We start from the raw sequence: 26,242 nt of genomic DNA on the forward strand, positions 1-26,242 counted from the left end.
ATGATCTTTGGCTGTTTATGTTTGAAAGTGACACATATTTAAAATAGTTTCAACTTGTGATTTGTGGAGAATAACTCTTTTAATTCCAAAATATAAATGCACCAACCTCATTATTTCTAGATACATAATTCAAATTAATCTATTGGTTTGTCACGGTATTTTTTAGTCCAACAAGTCAATGACTAATTCGTCGCAAATTTGAGCTTTATTTAAGAGTTTGCCGCTAACTAATGCATGGATTGCTACATGCACAAGGCGACACTTGCTTAAGCGAACAAGTGAGTTGACCACTCAACTAACCATAATTATTATTAATTAAAGTGTAATTATGATTTTTTTTTTGGGACTTGTTTGAGTTTTTGGTTGTGGGATTTCTTTTTCCTTTTTCTTTGATTAATAATGGAGAACAGCAGTACCATAGGTATAAGCCCAATTGGGAATAAGCTAGTTATTTAACGGAAATATTTGAAGCCCAAATATTTGGCCTGAAATGTCAGAACAAAAATGGGGCCGAGAACCATGATTTTAAGTATGGCCCAAGAAAACAAATCAACAGGCTGAGCCATCCAAGTTGGGCAATGGGCTTATGTCTCAAACCAACTAACCCAATTCTGAGATGAGATGGACCATTTTGAAACCCCACAGGCCTGATGGGCCCATTATCCTGACCCATCTCCATCGTACCTTCTCATACCCTGGAAACACTGAAGAAGCTTCCGTCCACTGGACATACTAACATACTAGTAGCATCAAATCAAAATATTTAGTTCAATATTACAAATAAGTTAAAACAAAACTTAGTTTAAATGAAAATAAATGGTTTTTAACAGTACTCTAAAACATTGAAATTGTTATGCAAATTAATGTACAAATAGCAATAAGGGTGTTGAATTAACACCCTTTTGCAATAGCAACCTTTTCTTAAGGGGGGAAAAAAAAAAGAAAAGAAAGAGAGAGATGTTCTTGAACAGTTGAACCGACTGCTATCACATTTTAAATCTATAATTATGGAATGCATTTTGCTTTTACAATAGAACTGAGATAAATAGATTTAAAAACCACATTTGAATAATCTCATTATTAATTACACTGAACTGTGTGGATTAAGACAAGTTTTAAAATAATATTAATATTTCATATTTTACTTAGATGATTTAATAGGTTTGACTAAATTATGATCTAACCGTTTTTAACTGAGTCTTTGCCTAAACTTATATTTCTACTTAGTTTTTTTCCTCAAAAATGAAAAGGAAAAAAGATTCTGCAAAATTTAATTCTCACTAAATTTCTTTGTAATTAATCTGCACTACATATATACACAAGAGGTTGAGAATGAAATAAAATGAAACTAAACTAAACTACACTTACATTATTATTATCATTACAACTAACTAACTAACTAGTAGTAGCAGTATCATTATGATGGTGTTTATGATGAACAATGTCATTGTTGTGTCCCTGAGATAAACACAAGGGAGAGGAAGGAAAAGAAGAAACAGCAGAAGAATAAGTAGTAGTAGTTGTTGAATCAGAAGATGAAGAAGAAGAAGAAGAGGAAGAAGAAGAAGAAGTTGAGTTGTTATTAGAAGAAGCTGCAGCAACAGAAGCAGAAGCAGAAGCAGCAATGGTAATAATCAAATCCACAAAAGCAGCAACAATGAATCCATGGTTGTTCTTACCATTAACCTTGAGATACCAACAAAGAAGCTCTTCCAAACCCTCCCAATCATCCTTCACTCCATGACTCTCAACCATCTCCTCCATTGACCTCCTGAAATCACTGTACGGATCTTCAGACTCCATAGCCACAACCACACTTTCCTTGAACGGCAAGCTACTGCTTGCTCTCGCCATCTCCAAAATGGAGCTCGTTTTTGTCTCCCCTGCCTCGAACAACAGCCTCTCCGATCTCTTCACGCCGCGCACCACCATCTCCAGAGACTCGCCGTCGTACTCCTCTGACTCCGTTGACAAGCTCACCGCGCTTGCCGACTCCGATGAAAACCATGATTCTGCTGATGGTGTCTCGGTCATGCTTGCTTCAATGGTTGTAGCTGCAGGATCCAAGAACACAGAGTTCACCGTCTTGAAGAAATCCCCGCCGTCTCCGCCGCGAAAAGAGAGTGTCTTCGGGTAGTTTCCGCCGCAAGATGGAAACAAGTTCTGCCATGGAAGAACATCATGATGATGATGATGATTTCTTCTTTGTGGCGGTTCCTCTTTGGTTTTGAATAGAGATAGTGGCAGTTTCATTAGTGCTTTCTTTCTCATTTAGATCTCTTTTTTTTTCCCTTGTTTCTGAATGAAAGAAAGAAAGAAAAATAAAGGGGGTTAAGGGTATTATGATATGTGAATGTTGGTGAGTAATAAATATGAATTCAGAATGGTTGTATTTAAAGCTATGGAGGCAAGAGAATATGGCAATAGCAATGGGGTTTTGGTAGGTGCATTTCATGTGTCAAAATTTAATAAAATTCAATGTTATTAAATGTTCCTACCATCAAACAACTCAATTGGAACACCACTTTTTTCAGCACTGTCTGCTTCATACCCTCCCCTCGTATTTAATTATTTTTAATTTGGATTAATTATATGTGTCACATTTGTATAGTATATAGTAATTAGAGTACTGTTTTTAGGGACATGGTCCTATGTTGGAGACACCAGGAGAAATTGTATAAACCTGTTAGTATTTAGAAATAAATACATTTCATTTATTATGTTATGATATTACTAAAACGGTTGAAAAGGACAGTGATGGTTGATTAAGATTTAAGAGGGAAAAAAAATTAGTATAGTGTTATAGAATAGTAGAATGAAGGGAAGGGAAAGAAGGATGGGTGAATTCATGTGAAGTCTTTAAAGAAGGGAACGGTTGCATCACGCATACTTGTCCTCTCTCAAACTATTTATTATTGGAAATGGAAACTTTTGCTCTGTTTTTTTTTACCTCATATATCTGTCTGTCTCCATCAGCTACAATAAATAAATAACCTCCTTGTGAAATAAATAAATACTAAATAATAGAGGCTCCAATGGCAGATAACACACTTTCACAATCAACAGGCGCAATGTTACTACTTATTCCATGCCTGAAATTTCAAATCCCAAACATCAATTCATACCCATTTTCTCACCTTAGATTTTGTGCTTCCTTCACAGTAAATGGTGCTGGTTGACCCATTTGAATGGTCAACAAAGAATTACAACAACAATAATGCTATGCCTATATTACAACACACAACATTTCTCCATCATTAAAAGTGTATACCATAGAAAAAATTTTCAAATGTTCTTGGAATAATGATATTTCAATCATTTTAAATGTTGATTTTAATTAATATATATTATATATATTTTTTATACTTAAAAGCAATAGCTAAAATCATTGGAATATTAGTGTCTTAAAAACATTTAAAATTCTTCCCTATACTAATATCCTTCTTTATAGATTCAAGTTATATAGAATACGCTTTTGTCAATGCACTTTTTATGAATTAAGAGTTTTACAAGAATGTTTGTTGGAAACTACTAAAATAGAACTCATCCCCACTTGTTGAAGCATATAGTGTAGGGTATAGGCTATATAGTATCTCTAATTCTCTACACATACCATTTTTCTTCCACTTATGCTCAATAAATGGTACATCTATCAGACCAAACCTAACTACCTAACTAAACAAAAAATGAAAACAAGGATGCCCTCAATGTCCTCCTTCATTCATACAAGAGCTAAAACCGCCAAAATTAGCAAAAATTAGCGGCGGTTTCATAAAACTTTCACATGTATCAACGTTATTTTAATTAATCTTTTGTAACAATGCATTATGAATGTTAAAAGTTTCATGATACTCACCAATTTCAGCTTTTTTGTGTAGATTTGACACAAATAAGAAGAAATACATTACATTTGCCACACTAACGAAAAAAAGATGTGAAGTTACACATATCATTGACCATATCATATAACACGTGTTTAGATATATTATATTATCCTTTAGTGTTTGAAGGCCATTAAATAATATCAATTTTGAAGAATATAATATATAATACCCACTAATACATTGTTTGCTGTCATTGCTTCAACCACCGTATTGATCCAACGGTCTCCATCAACCAATAAAGTTGACTCGAATGGAATCATATACATCTTGTGTCTTTGCCATGGAGATGGGACCTCAAACCCAGGGATTCACTACCCTTATCTTCATCATCATATATAATTGCCAAGAGATAGATGCAACTATATTTGTTGTTTAGTTTACTAGTACAAAAAAGGTTGTACATTTAGTCCATGTGATAATGGGTCCTTAAATAATAATATTTACTAGTACAGAAAAAAAAAACACTTAGCCAAACTGAGAATGAGGTTATATAACAGAGAGGGTCCCCTCATCAGCAGCTCTTATTATATAAAGTGATGAAGCTTTTAGAGGGAAAACATGGCAGAGAATAATTGTAGCGCCATGAAAATCATTTCAGAGGAATGAGAACTATATTACACTAAAGTTGACGAATAAATAAGTACTTGGTAGTCATTGCACCCAAGCCTTGCCTTCCACTTTAAGAGAAATTTTCATTTAAATATATATCCCTCTCGCCCCAATTCTCATTATTATTCATGCTTTTTGTAATCATAGATTGGTTTTGATACATCTCAATCAAGCAACGGTGGAAATTTTTCAATCATGTAATGTGTACACAAAAATTCAGTTACTATGTATATTATTCGTGTAAAATATATGCTAGAATATAAAATATAAGGTTTAATTACTGTGTTTATCCTTATAATTTTGCGAAATTTTCAATTAGGTCTCTATACTTTTTTTCTTTTTAATTAGGTCTCTGCACCAAAATTTTTTTCAATTAAGTCCCTCTTAATAGTAATTGGCTTAATTGTATAGGGACCCAACTAAAAAAATAAATTGGTGCAGGAACTCAATAAAAGAAAAAAAAGCATAGGAATTCAATTAAAAAAATAATTAGTGTAAGGACTCACTTAAAAGAAAAAAAGATATAGGGACCTAATTAAAAATTTCACAAAACTATAAGAATCAACAGAATAATTAAACTAATAAAATATAAATTAAAAATAAATTAAATAATATATATTTTTATACACAAATATATAATAATTAATTTAATAATTAATATATATTATTTTATTACTAAATACGATATGAATCTTATATCTTAATTTTAGTGATAATTATTGTATATTTTATATTTTAATGTGTATTTTATATTAATAACTACTTTTTCTGGACAAGTAGCAGGGATGATTTATAAAATATATTAAAAGTAAATAAAATCAAAGAACAGAGTTTCAAAACTAATATATTAAATTGACATTTCAATATTTAGTGGACGAAGTGTGGATATAATTTAATTTGTGCATCATGCATGTGTGTAATGACTCTTTGTGCATGAAGTGATATCTTTGCGTACCACAATGTCTACCGAATCTTGGACTTCCCAACATCAAAACAGTTGTTAGTGAACTGTTATGTCTCCCAACCAGGCCATGGTCCAAGGTTGCACATGCAACTTTGAACCCTATGAATATGATTGTGGCCCAACATCTGTTTCGATTATATAGACTATAGTTTAATGAACTTATCTAAGTGTAATAATTAATGGACTATATATATTTGTTTGGGCAAATAACCACTCGTGATATTTATTTCCTTTTCTCTTTTTGTATATATTGGCAGCTAGAATGAAATTAAAGTCAGAAACGTGGTGATGGGTGCTGGTGGTGGCTGATGACGAAGGAAGCAGAATACAAGAGAAATGTGGGTTCAATCATGGTGTGTTTATTATATCGATTGCTTTGGACTAACTGTGTTTATAGAACAAGCAAGCATGGTGTTACTCTTAGCCAAAACAACTAATTCATTTATTATAGAGTAGTGTAAGTATCACTTATAAAAACTCTCATTCTATTAACTCTTGATAAGTAAGTGACACCTCTTTATCATTTATTCTCTTTATCATTCATTATTTTTCTATATGTTTGGAGTTATTAGTGTTCTTTTCAAAATCAATTTTACTTTCTTTAAAATCAAATCCCAAACATCTTTTAATATTATTATTATTTGTTAAAATATAATTTCTCTGCAAAAATTATGGAGATTAAATTAAAAAATTTTAATAACTTATACTATACAGTTCATATTTTACTAGGCTATTAGAAAATAAAAGATAAAATATAAAATATAAACAAAAATAAAAAATAAATTTTTAAACAAAATTATAAATGTTATTGATATAAAATTATGAATATTATCTATATGAATTAAAAAATATTATAAATAAATTTATCAATTGAATAAATTAATTTAAAAATTTAACATTTTTTTAAATTCAATTACAATAAAATTTAAAAAAGATCTATGGTAGCTTGATAGTTGCTCTAGAGTGGAGGGTTCATTGCAGGTTTGAGCATAAACTTAGGAAGATGCAGTATAACCATGGCAGAATTATGGGGGAAGATTCCTAAACTGGTAATCGAGTCCGATTACAAATGGAACTGGGAGTTTCCTTGATTCACGCCTTGCGTGCTGATTCTCACGACAGGTCAGGATTAATCCATCGCGATACTAAGCTCCTTTTAAGGATTTGTTACTGACCAATGGGTTGCTGCATGCACAAATCGGAATTTGAACCCCCGACACTTGCTTAAGCGGACTAGTGAACTAACCACTACACCAACTCAACTTGGTTTCAGGGTATTGTTTTTACTAGAAGAGTAGTGATTATTTATTTCTGTGTTCTTTGGGCCTTAGGCCTCTTCATTATTTAAAAAAAAAATGTTCTGCATATATGCGGTTTTCTGCCGGAAAGATAGAGTATGTCTCAAAAATTGGCTTTAATAGAGGATATCCTGAGGAAGAATATCAAAATTTTTCATCAGCTTGTCCATGGATGAGTGTAGTTCTAGTTAGCAGCAGTGGATGAGATTGGCATACTGCAAGCAAATGGCGGGATAATCTGTAGCAACTGTAGCAGTTTCTCATTTTACTCAAATTTGGATGATCAAGTTACCACACATTTAATTCTTGCAACTAAACAAGATTGCTTTTTTTCTGATATATTTATTGGTGAGTTAGATACAAAGTATGGGAACTTGGTCCAAATCAACAGCAGAAAAAGACATGGGGATGAAGCTGCCTTTAAAGATGTGTTGCTTATGGTTAGGCCACATAGGATAGATTTCAATATTGTTGGCACTTGGCAGGCATTTTCACTATTGGCCTCTGAGTTTGTTTATTCTGTAAAGAATGAAAACATTATAGAGAACCTCTACAAAATCATATTTCTGTTCTGATGGCTATAAGGAAAGCACTTCAGGATCACTTTTTGAAGATGCTCTTAAGAGAATAAAAGTCATCCATGAAATGGAATTGTCTAATGTCTTACCCTTCTGCTGAACAAGCCTCGAAGCATCTTTTGTGGTTGGCTGATCCAGACACAGTCTATGAATCTGCATTGGGTCTGTATGATTTAAATCTTGCAGATTTCATATATTTATTTCTTAATTATCTCATCAATCATCTTAATTAATCTTTCATACATGTCTGATGATCTTGTGATAGATTATGTACAAACATAAACCAACTTCAATTTTCAGCAATCAACTCTTTAAAAGTTTGAAAAATGTTTAATTATTGCAGTTTCTATATACAGTTGCAAATTTAATCGATGTTAATTTCTTCAACTAAAGTCTAAGGCTTAGGTTAATCATCCAATTTTCTCTCAAGTGAACACCAATATGATCTCTGTCCATTCACACGAAGGCCAACGCGAGCTTTAACAAAAAGTTCGGTGTTGGACAGAAAATAACATCTAGGCAGAGGTGGACACCAACACCATCGATGCTTCAAATTCTTGAGCATATATTTGATCAAGGCAATGGAACTCCAAGCAAGGAAAATAAAGATATAACTGCTGAAACTTAGCCACCTTGGCCAGATTTCTGAAACAAATGTATTATTTTGTGCCACCTACTAAGTCAGAAGTAGACGCTGAAGCTGATTCTAAGGATAAGAATACAAAGCCAGAGGAGTTAATTGGTTCGCAACAACAACTTAGTACTGTTAGGATGACTACTACTAATCGGTCAGAAAAGTTGTGCTTTCATAAGCTTGAGTTTCAGAAAGGCGAGAAAAGGTCGGTTTGTTTCTTGCAGACTAAATCACCGTTATTTGAACTGCAATGACAAAGAACAATGTCAGAATTTAAAACTTAACGTTAATGAATGTCTCTAAAAGATATACCATGATAGAAGTTTTTCTAACTCACCGATACGTTAGTTTGATCTCCATGAGCCATTTATTCTTTGTCGGCTGCGTCAATGTCACTGAGCCTGTAAAAGGTCTACCTCTCTCCAGCTGTACTGCGGTAGGAAAGTAAATCAAAGTCTACAAATATAGATAACAAAATTAGTTTAACTATATTAAAAACACAATATATACCTCAACTGCATGTTGCACACTGTAGATAAATCGAACCAAGACTTCAATAAGAAAATAACCAAGACTTCAATAAGAAAATAGTTTGTACCTGTTCCCAATGTGTTGGAGGAACACTAGGTCCAGTGCAAAGAACTAGTGCTGAATCCGTCCTATCTAGTGCTGATAGTTGTTCTTCTTCTTGTCGTAATCCAGTAAACTCAGCATTAAACCAAAATGCAAAACCATTTACTCTACCTAGAAATAAATGCCAGAAAATAAATATCAATAGATTGTAAGGAACTTTTAGAATTGCACAATGTAAATATCAATAATTTGTCCTACATAAAAAACTTACCTTGCTTCAGTGTTTTCATGCTAAAAGATTCTTCTATAGACATTAGCTCAGGAATGGTAATAGAATAGCAGTTGATGTGTTTCACCTGCAATGGTAAAAAATGAACAACTTTAAAAATCACAAACTAAAAACTACAACAGCCAACATTAAAATAAAAATGTGAATACACAAATACAGCAACAAAGACAAAATTACAAGCAAGAAACGATTATACAGGTGGATTTTGTTATCAGAAGATATTTGGACAGCCTTGCTGCATTATTTGTTGTCTTTGTTTTTCTTTGTTTGATTTTCTTGTTTTGGAGAACTTTTACCCTTCTTGTAGTTGCAGTTTTTTTCTTTTTCTTTATATACTCTCTCACACAAATGACAAAATTTAAGACCGAAAAGAAAAGGTCAACATGAAACAAGATCACTGAAAAAAATTGTGACTCACCACTTGAGGGTCTGCCAAAAGGTTTTTATCCTTGATTCTATCCACATTCGGTAAATTAAATGCATTTTGCTCGGTAAAAGGTATCATTACTGACACTGAAATTATTTTAAATTTAACCACAGAATAAGTATAGTCAAAAAATAATTGTCATTGAAAAAAAATTACATAGCTTTATATATATATATATAGTAGGTACTTACTATCAATGTCAGCAACATCTTGCCAAAACTCAACTTTTTGACAGTATCGTTCAAAATTGGTGAAAGGAGCCATGAACAACTACATGAGCAGAACAAGATATCAGTGAATTTCTAATTGCATTCAAGCAGTATTCATAAATCAAAAGGATTACCGTTCCGCTTGAAGGGAGAATTACACCTCCAGGTTTAAGCCAGCGATCTCTAGCAGTGATAACTCTTAAAAGCATGTCCTAAAGAAAAAGGTTTTTTTTTTTATTCACAATTGGTCAATGCGTTGCTTAATACAATTCAAACTGACCTTAGGTATCTATTCAACTTAAATTTTAGGGTAAAGTATATTTTTTGTCCTTGAAGTTTGTTAAAAGTTTAAAAAATACTCCTAATTTTTATTTTATTTTAATTTTATTCCAAAAATTTTCGATTTGCATCAAATATATCCATGACAGCTAATTTTTCAAAAAATTTAGGATGAATTTAGCAACTCATAAGAACAACTTTCAATACAGGAAAAATCAGACTTAGGTGTCATGCATTATTGCTTGATTGGTCCTAAACTTTTTCAAAATTTAGCTGTCAGTGATATATTTGATGCAAATCGAAAACTTCAAAGAGAAAATTAAAACAAAATAAAACTTAGAGAAATTTTTAAAAATTTTTGACAAACTTCATGGATAAAATATATTTTACCCTAAATTTTAATAAACAAAGAACCACATTGTAAAAATTTTCTATATATGATTTTACAATATCGTGTTTCAACATTAGACTTAAAAAATCCAGATATGCACCTCGCCAAGAAGCATCTGGCCCATCCACTCAGAGACTATAACATCCACATCCTCATTTATTTCAACATCCTGCTCATCAATATAAAACAAGTAAATAATAAACAAACTGATCTACAATCCTACTGGAAAGAAATGAATCTAGAAAATTCAATAAAGTTTCTATATACTCAAAGGAGTTGAAGAAACCAACTGAATTTTCGCAACCAAAAGGTCCTCTTAATTGTTTAAATTAACATTTAGCCAGTGACAATTTGATTTTGTTATCCAATTCGGAAAATAAAATTGAAATCAAATTCATACTGCATATCCAAAATGTTTGGTCATTCTACTTTTTAGATGTCAAGTCAATATTTAGACCATCGTAATCTAAGGTAGAAAAGTACCAAAACTCTTTCGAAGATTAAAACTTATTGTTCATAGTAGCCTACCTCAAATCGCCCTCTCACTACAATGATAACATGTGAACGATTATTTGCGTGAACAATATTTGCCACCTGCTTGTAGAGGGGTAAAAGTAAGTAGAAACCAAAAACACAAAATACACTACAAGTTCGATGATTATGTAACAAGCAAATAATTTGCCTTGTCGTGTTACAGAACTATGATAGAATATAAATCTGATGTTAGAGGGTTTAAACTTTTAGGTGATCCTCGACATGGTATCCCAATTTCACATCCTCCAAGACCACATGATTGAGTTAGTTAAATTTTTGGATAAGATAAAAGTGAGTGGATTGCTGAGCAAAAGATGGATTATTGACAATTTAAAAATGTAAAATCAAGTATGCGCCTTTGTGTGATAGTTTTAGCTTTAAGCAGTTGTTCCTTGACAATTTTCTATGACAAGAAATTAACTACACACAATCCAAACTTAAGAATGAGATTGTGATTTTGGATGATTACCTGCCCAGCAATATCGGTGCCAGCATCAACTGCATACACCTAGGTAAGACAAACAATTTGCATTGTCATGCATGACAAGCCAATGAATATATATATATATATATATAATTCGGATGTAAAATTATCAATTAACGGGGGATTATTATGTCTAACAAAAAAAATGTTGGGAATTAATGTGTATTAATTTTTCTTGGAAATTCAAATATTTATTTTTTAAATTATTTTGGTTATTACTCTACCAAAATGAAAATTGATTTGTCGGTCAGAATAAAACCTTAAAGATGTTTTTGTGTATTAATTTTTCTTGTAAATTAAAATATATGCTTTTAAAATTATTGAGAACTGATTTGAGTAATTATTCTAATATTTTTCTGTTGTTTACATTCTCCTTTATCTTTTCATAATCATATTCTCATGCTAAACATCATCTTTCCCGTTATATATACATTTTTATTTGATATTATTTAATACAACTACAATTTTTTCTAAATTACTCTTATCTTTTCAAGATATAAATAATAACACATCCGCCAAATGCACGCTTTTTAATTTGCATATGGATGCATGAGTGGTGTTGGACTCTCACACTGGGGAGAGAAGTGTTTTACGGGGGAGAGAAGTGTTTCACAATTTTGTGGTGTCAGTGAAACTACAACTCGGACCCTGCGAGTTCCCATTCACCACACGGACCGTCCGAGTTGCGTTTCACTGAACGCACGGTCCGATTTGATGCAGTCTGGACACGCATCGCGCAATAGCTTCTCCCCGAACGGTGCCCTGGAACCAAGCAAAGACCCATGCAACCCACTCTCATTATCCAATTACAATCACTTTCAGATTTCACTTTCAACTTCACTTCCACCTTCTTCTTCCTTTCTCCGTTTAAATTTTTTAAATTTTTTTTTATATTTCGTAATTATAATTATTATTGTTAAGTGGCTAATTATTATTGTTGTGGTTAGAAATTAAATTTAGGAATTATTATCATTTTTACCAGATATAGGTTTTTTAGAATTTTTTTAATATTTTATAATTAAAATTATTATTGTTAGGATGTTTATTATTGTTGTTGTTATTGTTAGAAGATGAATAGAAATGTGTATTATTTTTGTACTCTATCATTCAAAATAATACATTTTTAAAAGTACTCTATCATTCATTTTTCTTACTCTACTAAATAATAACAGAAACCATACTAACAAATTTTTGGGTTACATACCATGAAGAAAAAAAAATACAAATGCAGATAACTAGAGAAAGAAGACGAGCAAGCTTGAAGAAGAATACAGAATCTGATATTTTCAATAAACCTAAATCGGACCTACCGTTTACTATTGGCAGATTCAAATTAATATTTAAAAAAAGGAACTCGGACCCTACGATTTCATTTTCAACTTGATAAAAATTATATATATACAATCCGTTTTGCATTGTTAAAATTCAAATTCCAGCCATCAACAAGTCGTACCCTCCGACTTGTTTGTTTATTTTTGCTTAACAAAGAACTCGGACTTTCACCTAAAAATGACATAAAGGAACTCAGATCACCTAAAAATGACATAAAGCTGTCCCACCTTCTCGTCTATCTCTCCCTATTTCCATATCCTGGGAAAGTACACTAATGGGTTCCATAACTAAAAAATTGAGCCCCAAATGCACGAGCTGCTCTACTAGTTAAAATTTATGACTAAAAAAATCAAAACGTACATCATTGTTAAATACTTAACGTGCAACACCAAAAGAAACAACAATAACAAATTAGTTTTAGACACTAGTTACGCAGATTTCTAATTATTAAACCCAAACTTATACAAATTACATTAAGGCTGGGATTGGTAAAGGTGATTGTAAGTACCTCATTTTGTGTTTGATAAACTAAAAAGTATAATTACATCTTTTAAAAGTTAGGGGCACCTTTAAAAACACCTAAGTGAGAACTTTTTAAAGCCGACTTGTGTCTATCAAATTTTATTTATTTTCCCGCACATATTTTCTTCTATTATATTGCCATTGAAATTCTTATATAATTTTCACAAATTCTAACACAGTCTTCATATAATTTTTATTTTTCAACCTAATCTTCACAAATTTTAACATAAATACATCTCTAACACATATTAGGTATGAACTTCTATCTATTTATATTATTTTTTTGTGTTGTTTTTGTATTTTTTCAGTAGATCCATTATATTTGTTTATATTTGTTTGTTTTTTATCTGTTATTTGAAATGTGAAGAGGTTGACTTGGTTTATGAAAACCAATCATAAAATTTGTCTTGCACGAACATTAGTCAAATTATAATAACAACATGTATATACATATGTAAATATAGATATAATTCATAAAAATAGTTTATTTGAGATATGTGTCCTATTTTTTGTGATCTCTGAGCCAATATATATAGGTGGGTAATAGACGTACCAGTACTAAACATTGGATTACATACAAATTTTATTATTGACTAATGATAACTCTATTTATATTAGTACAATCAAGTAAATATTTAAACCATTTGTCTCTGAGATTTGAATTAGGTAATTTAGTATCTTTAATGATGATGCTTAAGATAAAATAAATTTTTATAATATATAAAATTTTAAAGTTAAAAAATAAAAGAGTTTATTTATTATATTTATGTTTATTATGAATTTTTTATTTTAAAATATTATATAAAATTTTAAAAATTTTGAAAAAATAAATTATTCTTCATTATAAAAATATTTATTATAATTTTTTTAAGTTTTAAAAACTGTTTTATTAAATACAATTATGGTATTTGTGCTTATTAAAAGTTATTTTTAAATTAATTTTACCAAACACAAGTGCTGTAGCTTTTAAAAAATTGTCTTATAAAAGACTACTTTTCTACTTTCAAAAAGTAAAAATTTCACCAAACCAAGCCTAAGCCAACAACTAAGTATTGATTATTGATCACAAACCTACACAATTTTTATTCACATCAGCAACAAACCATAAGACAATCTCGAGATACAAAATTAACAATTATCATCAACAATCAACAAAATTATTTTAAAAAAATTAAGTCAGAAAAAGAATTAACAAAAGTAAAAAAAATTCACAACAATAATTAACTCACAAGTATAGATTGATAATAACTCACAACATTATTATAAATTACAGAAATTTAAAATCATCAAAATTAAGTTATTAACAAAAGATAAAAAAACGAACAAGCACTGCTTAAGGGGCCGTTCAGGTCAGAAACTGGTAGAATCAACAGAATCCATGCTCAAGTTTTGAACATAAACCAAATGAATAATACAAGTGTCAAGTAGAAAGAACTTACCTTCCTTGCTCCCGCCTTGGCGCATAATATAGAAAGAATTCCTGTGCCGCATCCAAGATCAAGTACAACCTGAATAATCCATGCAACCACTCTTAGTCACGAGATCAAAAGAACCAAAAGAATAAAAAAGAAATAATTTGTAAATGAGTTAACTTAATTAATTACCTTGTTCCTAATATTATCAGCATGATACTCGATCGCACTCTTATATGTATGGTTACGCACTTTATCCTTTAATATAAAAAAGAAATAAAGAAAGAAATAAATAATAAAGAAACGATATCAGCATTACAGTCCAATTGCATTAATTTTGAAAAAATAGAGATGGAAGTGGCAGCAAATACCCTATTTTTCTCTTCATAAAAGTCTGTTTCAGGGTACCGGCGCTGGAAGCATTGCCTAGGAATTTGAGGCTCGGCGTTCGGGTCTTGCTGCAGCATGGTTGGCGGTTATGGCCGATGAGTCTGGGTTAGAGAGAGAGAGATTTCGCGGGTTGGTGTTTTAGCCAAAAAAAAAAAAAGAGAAAATATGGAGATTCAATCGTTCTAGTGTACAATGAGTTTACAAGAAATGTATTTTAAAATTAAAAATCAGATTTTTAATTAATTATTTAATAACTAACTTTTGATTTTGAAATTTAAAAAATTAGGATTAGTAATTAAATTTATTCTCACTACGTAGAATTCTTACATCTAAATTTTAATAGAGCTAAGGGTGAATATGAGTAGCGGATACTCGATTATTCGTCCGAACCCTAACTGAATCAATTCGATTGATTCTGAAATCAACGAGTAGTTGTAAGAACCGAACCGGTGATCAAACCGGTCAGGTTACTGGTTCACTGATTTATTGGTTCAACTGATAAACCGCTGGTTGAACCAATAAAACCGGTTTCACATAAATAAAAAATATAAAATACTAAAAATAGTCATAGACAGAAAGTTTATCACACTTTTTTTTTCGATTATTGTTAGGAATCTCGACCCAAAGGGGAGGATTGTTTAGACAAATTACAAACGACTCATAATCTCAAAAAGACTATCTCCTAAACACCTATTATACTTAATCACCTAAAGAGACATTTTCCTCAAACAATCCACATAACCATTTCATTAATCTCCGTAGTGTTTCTTCGTAAATAAGCACATGAAAATATAATTATAGTCTAATCTAAACTTTAAAATATCATTCAAATTTTCAGCATTATTATTCCTAGGTAGGTCTTGATTGATACTTTCTTCCATACCTAAATATTACCAGCAATCCAACCCAATAATCTCAACTCTCAAATTCACAATAAATGAACAAACATCATCCAAAATCAGAGTATACAAAGTTACAAACAAGTACAACATCTCAGGTTCAATAAAATTTTTTGTTTACAAAATTAGAATTCAGTTCATCAGAGTTCACTAGTTCAGTTCATCAGAATCAATGAAATCCCAAAATTATTTCATAACAATTTCAGAGAGTAGAGACTCAGAGTTCAGTTCATCATAGCACAGTTCATCAGAATCAATAAAATCAGAAAATAAATTCAGAACAGTTTCAGAATCAAAATCAGAGTTCAGTTCATCATAGCACAGTTCATCAGAATCAATAAAATCAAAAAATACCTTCAGAACAGTTTCAGAATCAAAATTAGAGTTCAGTTCATCAGTTCAGTTCATCAGAATCAATGAAATCAAAAAATAAATTCAGAACAGTTTCAGAATCAAAATCAGAGTTCAGTTCATCAGTTCAGTTCATCAGAATCAATAAAATCAAAAAATACCAACAGTTTCAGAATCAAAATTAGAGTTCAGTTCATCAGTTCAATTCATCAGAATCAATGAAATCAAAAAATAAATTCAGAACAGTTTCAGAATCAAAAGAGTTCAGTTCATCAGTTCAGTTCATCAGAATCAATGAAATCACAAAATAAATTCATAACAGTTTCAGTTTTCAGAGCACAGTTTCATCAGAATCGGATTGCATCAGAGCACAGTTTCATCAGAATGGGATTGCATCACAAAATCATGTTCATAACCTAATTAAAAATTACCTGGAAATGAGGAAATATGTTGCTTTCTCTCAGAGCTTGAAGGACAACGCTTCAACGCTTCAACGCTTCAACGCTTCAACGCTTCAACGCTTCAACGCTTCAACGCTTCAACGCTTCAACGCTTCAACGCTTCAACGCTTCAACGCTTCAACGCTTCAACGCTTCAACGCTTCTCTACTGCTTTCTCAGAGGCAGAGTGCGACAGCGGTGACATGCGAAGTGGCTGAGGGCGTGAGTGCGACGGCGGTGAGGGCGTGAGTGCGACGGCGGTGAGGGCGTGAGTGGGATGGCGGTGACTGCGTCGAGGGCCTCCTGCTCCTGGAGTCTGGAGTTGACAACTGGGTGGTGAGTGCAGTGAGGAGAAAGTGGAGGCTGGAGGAACGAGGAGGAAGTGGAGGCTGGAGGAACGAGGAGAAAGTGGAGCTGTGGAGGAACGAGGAGGAAGTCTGGAGTCTGGACTGGAAGTGTGAATGAACTCGCGAAGGAGAAAGGGAATTAGGGTTGGGTTCCCTAAGCAGCACAAAACGGCGCCGTTTTGCTGCAATATTAAAAAACCGGCTGGGTCCCGGTTCGGTTCGACCGACCTGTAACCGGCCGGTTCGTCGGTTCAAGTTCGGTTTTTAAACACTGCGGTTTTTGTTATCACCCGAACCGTAACAGTGACCGGTTCACGGTTCGACCGGTTCGACCGGCCGGTTCGAACCGGTTTTCAGAACATTGGGGAGGATTGTTTAGACAAATTACAAACGACTCATAATCTCAAAAAGACTATCTCCTAAACACCTATTATACTTAATCACCTAAAGAGACATTTTCCTCAAACAATCCACATAACCATTTCATTAATCTCCGTAGTGTTTCTTCGGCATTGCCATCAAGACACTAGAAAACTAATTATATATGTAAAATTATATCTGCTAAATCATATACAACACATATTACTAGTTATACCAGATCACACAGAATTCATCACTATCTTTTGCTATTTGTCTCCAATTCTCAAGACAGTGTAGTCCTAAACCTCAATTACCAATCCAATCTATTTAAACTCAACTCCACAAAATTTTTAAACCATAATTCTGCATAAGAAAACAATTTTATTACACACAGAAGCTATACTACTCAAAATATGCGTACACTTAAAGTTCATCACATTTATTAGAGAATGATTGGAGTAAATCCTATGTATAGGAAGAAAAGGGAAATTGCATACCATATAGGTGAAAAATTAAATTTTGTCCTTCATTCTACATTATCTATGTATGCATCATTCTTCATAAATCAAAAGTGCTAATATATGTGGGGGGAAGAGGAGATAAAGATTTAACTTTGGAGCAACGAATGGAAAATATCTTACCATGCAAATGAAACTCAAGTGTTTTATTTGGCACAAACTCATAAACAAGCATCATTTGGCCACCTGAGACACAATATCCAACTAGGGAATCAAGTCCAGATGTACTTGTACTTTTCATGTTGTAATTTGTTTGTTACAAAACATTTATTGAACAGGAAAATTTAGTTATATTGCTGCATATTATTTGAATTACTTACTGTATCTGACCAATTTATCACTTAGGAGATGCTTACTAATTCATGTTTTCAGTGCTTTTCTTTTGCAGAAATTTTTCTTTCAGGGTAGGTTCATATTTGGACCAGATGTGAGATCATTGGCACTGACAATTCTCCTCATTGTTGCTCCTGTTGCAGTTTTCTGTGCCTTTGTTCATATTTCAACAAGCATATTCATCCCATAAATTTTAAGTTTTCAACACAGAATAGAATAACATAGGAGAAGTGCAGTTTAAAGTTGCTGGATAAAATAGGAGAAGTGCAGTTTAAGGTTGCTGGAGAACAGAGAAGAAGTGCAGAACAACATTATTCATAAGTCATAACAGCGAGAAGTGCAGAACAGAGGAGAACTGGAGCTAACCTGTTTGACAGAGCAGAAGAGCGAGGCAACGGTGAGGGCGACGACGCAGCAAAGGCGAGGCAATGGCGAGGGCGACGGCGCAGCAACGGCGAGGCAACGGCAAGGGCGACGGTGCGGAAACGGCGACGGCGATGAGAGACAGGGACGAAGCGGAGCCGCGGGTCTGTTCTGTTCCTTCAGACTTCAGAATAGGTGTCCGGCGGTGAGACGAAGAAGACGACGGCGGGCGGCTGGCGGCGGTGGCTGGGGGAGTGACACTGTGACAGAGTGAGGTGAGGTGGTGGCAGAGAGGGTTAGCCGTTAGGGGATTAGGGTTGGGGGAAAAGTGGAAAGTGAAAGCTGGGAGTGGGGTTTGGGGTACCGCGTATACGATTTTTTTTTTTTATAAACCAAAACGACGTCGTTTCAACGGTTCTTTTCTTTATCCGGTCATATTACTTAACCGAATTGGTTAGAGATCCGATTTATCGATTTTTCGGTCGAACCGACCGGTCCGGTCCGGTTTTTACAACTATTGTAATTAGGTTCAATCCAAATCAAAGTGATCTTTGTTAGTGACTGATTCCTGTATTGATTTTTGGTGCGAAATTCAAACCAAGTAAACCTAATTATATATTAATTAAAAAATAAAAAAATTCTCGGTCTCACCCAGAAACCCTAGCAGAGGCAGAACTTCCTCCCACCACGCAACCAGCTTCTCCAATCGCCATCGTCTTCTCCATCAAGCATCAGGCGCATCGTCTTCTTCACCTCGTCCGTGGGACCGTCAGGTGCATCGTCTTCTCCATCGTCTCCCTGGTAGCGGCAGCGACCCAGCAACCAACTTCCTCTCCGTCGTCAGCGTCTCCATCGGTATCTCCGTCACCATCGTCGTCCGCGGTTCCCTCTCAAGCAGCCAGCTTCGTCTTCAGTCAGCCATTCCCTCTCCAGCAGCCAGCTTCCTCCAGGCTCCAGTGTCGTCTTCTCCGGTCACTCAGTCAGGTTAGTCTCTAATTTTTGGGGAATGTTATATGTTAAAGTGTTAATTGTTTTTTTTGTTTAATTTTTGAAATTATACATTCTTAGTTGTTGTTGAATAAAGCTCTTGATCACTCTGAAACAATCCTCTTTGAGACCTAAATTGGAGTTAAATATACATTTTTAGTCCTCTGTTATTCAATCTTGTTCACTTCGAAGCAGTCCTGTTTTTCAATTTTTAAAATTATGCTTTCTTAGATCTCTGTTGTTCAGTTTTTTAAATTATACATTCTTAGTCTTCTGTTATATGTTAAACTACTTTGAAGGCTTATTTTTAGAGTACTAATTCTTCATCATGCGACTTTGGGTGTGAAGAATTGTGATCCTCAAGATTTTTCCTATTGAGAATACACTGACGCGGGGCAATGATATGATGGAATTTTAATTTACCTATTTATTTTTATCAATGCCGTTTAGTGCTCATTAAAATCTACTTTGGCTTGCTTTTAAATATTAGTAGAATGTTGCTCTTATGTAAAAGCGTGTCCTAGATTTGATTTTGAACAGAGGATCTTCTATAAGCTGATTTTGATTTTTAACTTAAAAATATTATGCTGTTCAGTTACTATTATAATTCATGGTAGCAGATAAATGAGGAAAAAATTTAAAGAAAGCTAGAACTCTGCAATGTTGATTTTTTATTGTAGCAAATGAGGAAAAATATTATGCTATTCGGTTACTATTATAATTCATGGTACCAGATAATTTATGATATTCGGTTACTATTTAAACTGATTTTTTATTGTAAACTTTCATTTTGGGGACATATTGCTTGCAATGTTAACAAATACTCTGCAGTAAGGTCTTCCAATTGTACTAATTGGTTAGTAACAAATACATGACTTCTCTTATTTTATGTATTTCGCAGATTCAAAAATGGGGAAAACTAACCCTGAAAGTGATACGGTTGTTGGAAGTACTTCTTCTCCAAGTGCAGCCACTCCCGCTGCTATTGACGATGGTATTTTTGGTGGAACATCACAAAGTCCAGCTCCCCCACCGTTGCCTGCCTCAAATCTTTCAACAGAAACACAAACCGAAGCTACTGGAGCTACTGGCAAGCCTCCAAAAGAGGTAAAACATAAACCTAGTAGAGCACCTAGTAGTGTTTGGGCTCATTTTTCTAAAAGTTCTCCTAATGAAGCCTGCCGCAACTATTGTAAAAAAAAATATGCATGCAATAGTTCTAGTCATGGTACAACAAACTTGCATAAACATTTAAGAATTTGCACTAAAAACCCTCATAAGCAAGTTGAAAAGGGGGAGAAAACTATTACACTTGGGAGCCAATTTGAGGATGACCCTAATGCTGTTACTATGAAGCTTGTTGATTTTAATCAAGAGGAAACTCGTCTTGCTCTTGCAAATATGATAATTGTTGATGAACTTCCTTTTAAATTTGTTGAGGCTGAAGGCTTTAGACATAAAAATGCAAATCCGAACCAAACCGAACCAACTACATTTTCATCGGTTCGGTTCTTATTTTACCTTGAACCCTAACCAAACCGACCCGTGCTCACCCCTAAATAGAGCCGTCACCCTCCATCTGTGACCTACACCCACTCTGCCTCATAGTCCCCCTCTCTCCTCATAGTCGGCGGCATAAAACAGGTGCTATTAGCTGTTAAATAAATGAATGAACGATGGCATTATATCTTCAAAATTTGTATATCATGTTTGATTCAAGTGAATTTGTATAACTTAAGAATTGTATGCTAGTTTTATGAACACAACCGTAGGGGCTAACAAGCATAGTTTTTGCCAAGTTTTCATTGTAATAATGGTCTTTTATCATTCCCCCTTTCTATATGTATCGAAACCTGTTTCTCTATGTACAGTGACTTTACAAACTTTCACCATCTCAATTGATGGGCCATCAGTGCATTGGTAATTAAAACTTACATTTTATAACCCTGCTCTTTCAATGGCTTTGTAGGTTTATATAATTATGACTTTTTTGTTTATGTTTATAGGTGAATTGAGTTCTATGATGTCATGTCTGTCCCCATGGCAATAGCACTTTCTGGCCAATTTCTTCTTGGTCAACCAGTGATGGTGAAGCCATCAGAAGCAGAAAAAAATTTGGTCAGGTTGAGCTTGTCCACCTGCCTCTTGATGAAAATGGGCACTGCAAAGGTTTTGGATTTGTGCAGGTGATTAATCAAGACTTTTTTTCTGGTTAAATGCATTCAATTTTGATTGCCACGTTATGTTTTAATAACTTTTCCTTTTCTAAAATTATATGTTATAGTAACATTTGAAGAGGTGCTCATATTCTATGTGGAAGCTTTGATCGTATTGAACTGCGGTCTGCAGGACTCGAGACTGGTCTTCTATAAAATTGCAATTTTTTCTAGCACTGTTAAGTTGATTGAACCATTGTTTATTGTAGTTTGCACGCCTTGAAGATGCGAGAGCGAGAAATGCACGGAGCTTGAATGGTCAATTGGAAATTGGCGGCAGGACAATCAAGGTACGTACTATTGTTTTATCCTTAGATCTGAGTTTAGTGGTCCTTGTTTGACTCAAGTTAGGTTTTATATTTTGGTGAAGTTTGAGCTCATGCCAGTTTTGGAGAATGTGCATTACTAAAATATCAAAATGAGCACTCAGCTTGTGGAATATAACTTAATTTTCAGGAAAATAGACAACTAAATATGATCTTCAGTGTCCGTAAATTAATAAAAGTTGGATGTTAATGACTGGCTACAAAATGGATATTCTGTTTATGATTTGTTTGTGTAGAGGTTCTACATATAATGACCTGATTGCATTTATTTTTATGGATTAGGTGTCCGCTATTACTGATCAATCTGGAATGCAAGCAGTTGGAGGGAATACTGGTGATCTTGATGATGATTAAGGTGGTGGATTAGGTGTTCCAAGTGAATGCTTACTGTTAAAGAATATGTTTGATCCCAAAGACGAGGTGGTTAATTGATCTATATTATGAAGATTTCCAACATACATTCTTTTTCAAAATAGTGGTCTAATGATATTATTAACTTTATGTACTGCAGAAGGAACCGGATTTCGATTTGGATATTAAAGATGTTGAGGCAGAATGCTCTAAGCTTTGGGAAGTTAAAGTCAATGATTGAGTATAGTAAGCTTTATGTTCCTCAATTTTAGTGTCAGCCATAATACCCTTCACCGAACAAAATGCATTTGATTTGCAGAATGTGGATAGAAATAAGGATGAATACCTTTTGGTACTTTATCAAGTGGTTAGTCACTAGAATTTTTTTCAATTTTGTTTTATGTTGATCTTTTTTTTCGGTCTTAAAATTTTTCACGTGTGAGAAATTATATATAAAAAAATAGAGTATAACTACAAGGAAGATAAAAGTCTCCGAAAATAAGAAAATCAAATAAAGAAAAACATGAAAAACAAATAATGCAGCAAGACTGTACGGTGTTTTCTGAATATCTACCAATAACAAAATCCACCGGTATCTTCTTTTCTTGCTCGTAATTGTCTTTGTGCTGTTGTTTTTCGTTTTTATTTTCAAGGCCAATTAATTTGGATCATTTCTGAAGTTTATTGTTTACCAATACAGCTATTTTATTACCAATCCTAAGCTAATATTTATAAGAAAATTTTATAGAATAAAAATATTAAGGGAAGGTAAGTTTTTCATGCAAGAAATTATGCTGGTCTAATTGATGTGCAGTACTAAAAGTTTCTTAATTTATTGATATTTATTTTATGGCATTTATTTTTAAGTATGGTAAATGAGTTTGTATTTTGGTTTGATGCTGAATTTACTCTTTTACGAAGAAGAACTACTCTCAGCAATAGATAGGATGGATCCTACCCTAGTTTTTTGCACTGGGCCTAGTGATCCTACAGCACGCTGGTAATAGGAACAAACTATTTTCTTATTAAAAATCTTGGTTCTGTTTGCTTATTTATAGTGAGCAATTTGCAGCTGAGGTATATATTATGTTTTTAATATATTTAAACTAATTTTGTTATCAAAGTCTGTAACTATTGATAACAAAATTAGTTTAACTATATTAAAAGTATAATATATACCTCAATTATAAGTTGCACATTATAGGTAAATAGAATTAAGATTTTAATAAGAAAATAGTTTGTACCTGTTCCCAGTGTGTTGGAGTATCACTAGGCCCAATGCAAAGAACTGGCACTAGATTCATCCTATCTAGGGCTAATAGTTGTTCTTCTTGTCGTAACCAAGTAAATTCAATATCAAACTAAAATGCAAATCCATTTATCACACATAGAAATAGACGCCAGAAAAAAAATCAATAAATTATAAGAAACTTTTAGAGCTGTACAGTAAATATATCAGTCGAACCAGCATAATTTGTCTTGCATAAAAAATTTACCTCGTTTTATATTTTCAATCTAAAAGATTTTCTTATAGAGATTAGTTCTGAATTGATAATAGAATAGTAGTTTCATCTGTAATGGTAAACAATAAACTTCTTGAAAAATGACCTAGGATTATTTGCTTGTAATAAAACAAAAGACTACAACAGCGAACATCAAGATAAAAATATGAATATATACATACAAAGACAAAATTACCAAAAAGATACTGGTGGATTGTTATCAGGAAATATTAAGGGACACTGGGCAAATTTGATGCATTATTTGTTCTTGGTTTTTTGTTTGATTTTCTTGTTTTGGAAGACTTTTATCCTTTTTGTATTTGCACTTTTTTTTCTTTTTCTTTATATACTCTCGCCACTTGATGAAGTGCCAAAAGATTTTCATTCTTAATTCTTTCTACATTCGACAACTCGAATACATTTTGTTCGGCAAAGGATATCATGCCTTACACTGAAATTATTTTAATTTTGACCACAAAATAAGTGTAGTCAAATGATAATTGTCATGGAAAAGAAATTACGTAGTTATCCGGTGGGTACTCTATCAATTCCACTATCAATTCCAGCAACATCTCGCCAAAACTTAACCTTTCAACGATATGGTCTCGAATTGGTGAAATTAGTCATGATCAGGAGCTGGTATCTGCACAATTGACTCGAACACACTTACAACAGCACAGAAACAGAAATGCAAGGTGATTGCCCACTCCCGATTCAATTAGAATCAAACCTGTCCTCGCTTTCCCACTACTTGAGCTAGATGGCATGTTAGTTATTAGGACATTCTCACTCCCATTTTTACCCTCTACCCCCTTTTTCCTACTGAAATGAAATGGTAGTGGGAGAATCTTTCCCTTCATAGGATCAGAACCTTTTATTTACACCTATCTGGGTATGTAATAATCTCTAATTGCATTCAAGCAGTTTTATTTACTTATAATTTATCGTAATTCATATAGTTTACAAAATCAAATTTGGTCGAAAGTAATCAAAGTTTGTAAACCTAACAAAACAACGTCCAGTGATATCTGGCAGTGATGACTCTTAAAAGCATGTCTTGAAGAGAAGAGTTTCATCTTATTCACAAATGATTAATGTGGGTTAATGTTGTGCTTAGAATAATTCGAACAGACCTCGTTAAGTATCAATTTTACCTAAATTTTATTAAACAAAGAATTACTTTATAAACTTTGCTATATATAGTTTTACAAGATTGTATTTTAACATTCAACTAAAAGAATTTAGATACACCTCACCTAGAAGCATCTGATCCATCCACTCAGGAACTATAACATCCACATCCCCCACTTTTATACTAAAATCTTTTCATCAACATAAAGTAGATATATCTTTATTTTCACTAGACAAGGAATGAATCCAGAAAATTCAAAAAAATTTCTATGTACTTAAAGGAGTTGAAGAAACTAAAAGGATTTTTGCAACTAAAAAGTCTTTTTAATTATTTAAATTAAGATTTAGCCAATGATAATTTGATTTCATTATCTAATTCAAAAAATAAAACAAAAATCAAATTCATACTGGACATCCAAAATGTTTAGGCGTTCTACTTTTCCAATACCAAGGCAATATTTAGACCATAATAATTTGAGAGAAAAGTACAAAAACTCTTTCGAATATTAAAATTTATTGTTCATAGTAGCTTATGTCAAATCTTCCTCTCACTACAACAATAGTACGTGAAAAATTTATTTGCGTCAACAATATTTGTCATGTACTTATAGAGGAATAAAAGTAAGTGTAAACTAAGAACACAAGCTACACTAATAAATAAAAAGAATACCAGGTTCGATGATTATGTGAAAAACATATAATTTACCTTATGTGAAAAACATATAATTTACCTTGTTATGTCACAGAACTATGATAGGATATAAATCTGATCTTAGACCTTCACTTAAGTATGGGCTTATCCTTGACATGTATTCTAATTTCACATTTTCTAAGACTACATAATTGAGTTAGTTAAATTTTTGGATAAGGTAAAAATGAACGGATTGTTGAGCAAAAGATTGATTATTGACAATTTAAAAATGTAAAATTAAGTATGTGCCTTTGTGTGATAGTTTTAGCTTTAAGCAAAGTAGGCTCTTAGCAATTTTCCATGAGGGGGTGTTGGAAAGTGGAAAATGATAAAAATTTAAGCGTAAAAATAACGTGAATATGTTAAGATTGATAGAGATAAAGAAGGAGGTAATTACTAAGTTTGATGTAGTGCAATTTTGGATAAATGATGCGGTGTGTTTAGAATTTGTGGGATCGGAAGGTGTCATGTGTGATGATATAATGTTTATGTTGAATAATTGTTACAAAGGAGAGAGATTGTTGTATATAGAAGGGGAATTGACAAACAATAATTTTCATTTGTGCGGTTTGCTTGGTGTATGGTGTGCATATAAGGGAAGAGAAGTTTGCTGTGTGG

The 26,242-nt window shown here is 33.0% G+C and overlaps 2 protein-coding genes and 1 long non-coding RNA gene across 3 annotated transcripts; 1 reads left to right on the forward strand and 2 right to left on the reverse strand.

The window, feature by feature from the left end:
- Nucleotides 1-1,395: 1,395 nt before the first annotated feature.
- Nucleotides 1,396-2,399, reverse strand: LOC107467441 (transcription repressor OFP13). Its single transcript, XM_016086541.3, has one exon. It carries the CDS (start codon nt 2,269-2,271, stop codon nt 1,396-1,398), a length of 876 nt encoding a protein of 291 aa, XP_015942027.1. The 5' UTR covers nt 2,272-2,399.
- A 5,412-nt stretch (nt 2,400-7,811) lies between these two features.
- LOC107467440 (probable protein arginine N-methyltransferase 6) lies at nt 7,812-16,704 on the reverse strand. Its single transcript, XM_052254415.1, has 15 exons — nt 16,694-16,704; nt 16,491-16,539; nt 14,791-14,877; nt 14,612-14,677; nt 14,447-14,515; nt 11,139-11,177; nt 10,664-10,729; nt 10,236-10,304; nt 9,600-9,677; nt 9,448-9,526; nt 9,248-9,342; nt 8,812-8,896; nt 8,566-8,711; nt 8,305-8,423; nt 7,812-8,212 (listed from the first exon to the last, which is right to left on the reverse strand). The coding sequence occupies exons 1-15, from the start codon at nt 16,702-16,704 to the stop codon at nt 8,155-8,157; spliced, it is 1,116 nt and encodes a 371-aa protein (XP_052110375.1). The 3' UTR covers nt 7,812-8,154.
- Nucleotides 16,705-19,065: 2,361 nt separating this feature from the next.
- LOC110275402 (uncharacterized) lies at nt 19,066-24,775 on the forward strand. The gene is made up of 6 exons (XR_002367856.2): nt 19,066-19,404; nt 20,309-20,514; nt 21,414-21,593; nt 21,833-21,913; nt 22,232-22,369; nt 22,461-24,775. It is a non-coding gene; the product is annotated as an uncharacterized LOC110275402 (long non-coding RNA).
- The last annotated feature ends 1,467 nt before the right edge of the window (nt 24,776-26,242 follow it).

This window comes from Arachis duranensis, chromosome 9, assembly GCF_000817695.3.
Source record: "Arachis duranensis cultivar V14167 chromosome 9, aradu.V14167.gnm2.J7QH, whole genome shotgun sequence".
Lineage (NCBI taxonomy): Eukaryota > Viridiplantae > Streptophyta > Magnoliopsida > Fabales > Fabaceae > Arachis > Arachis duranensis.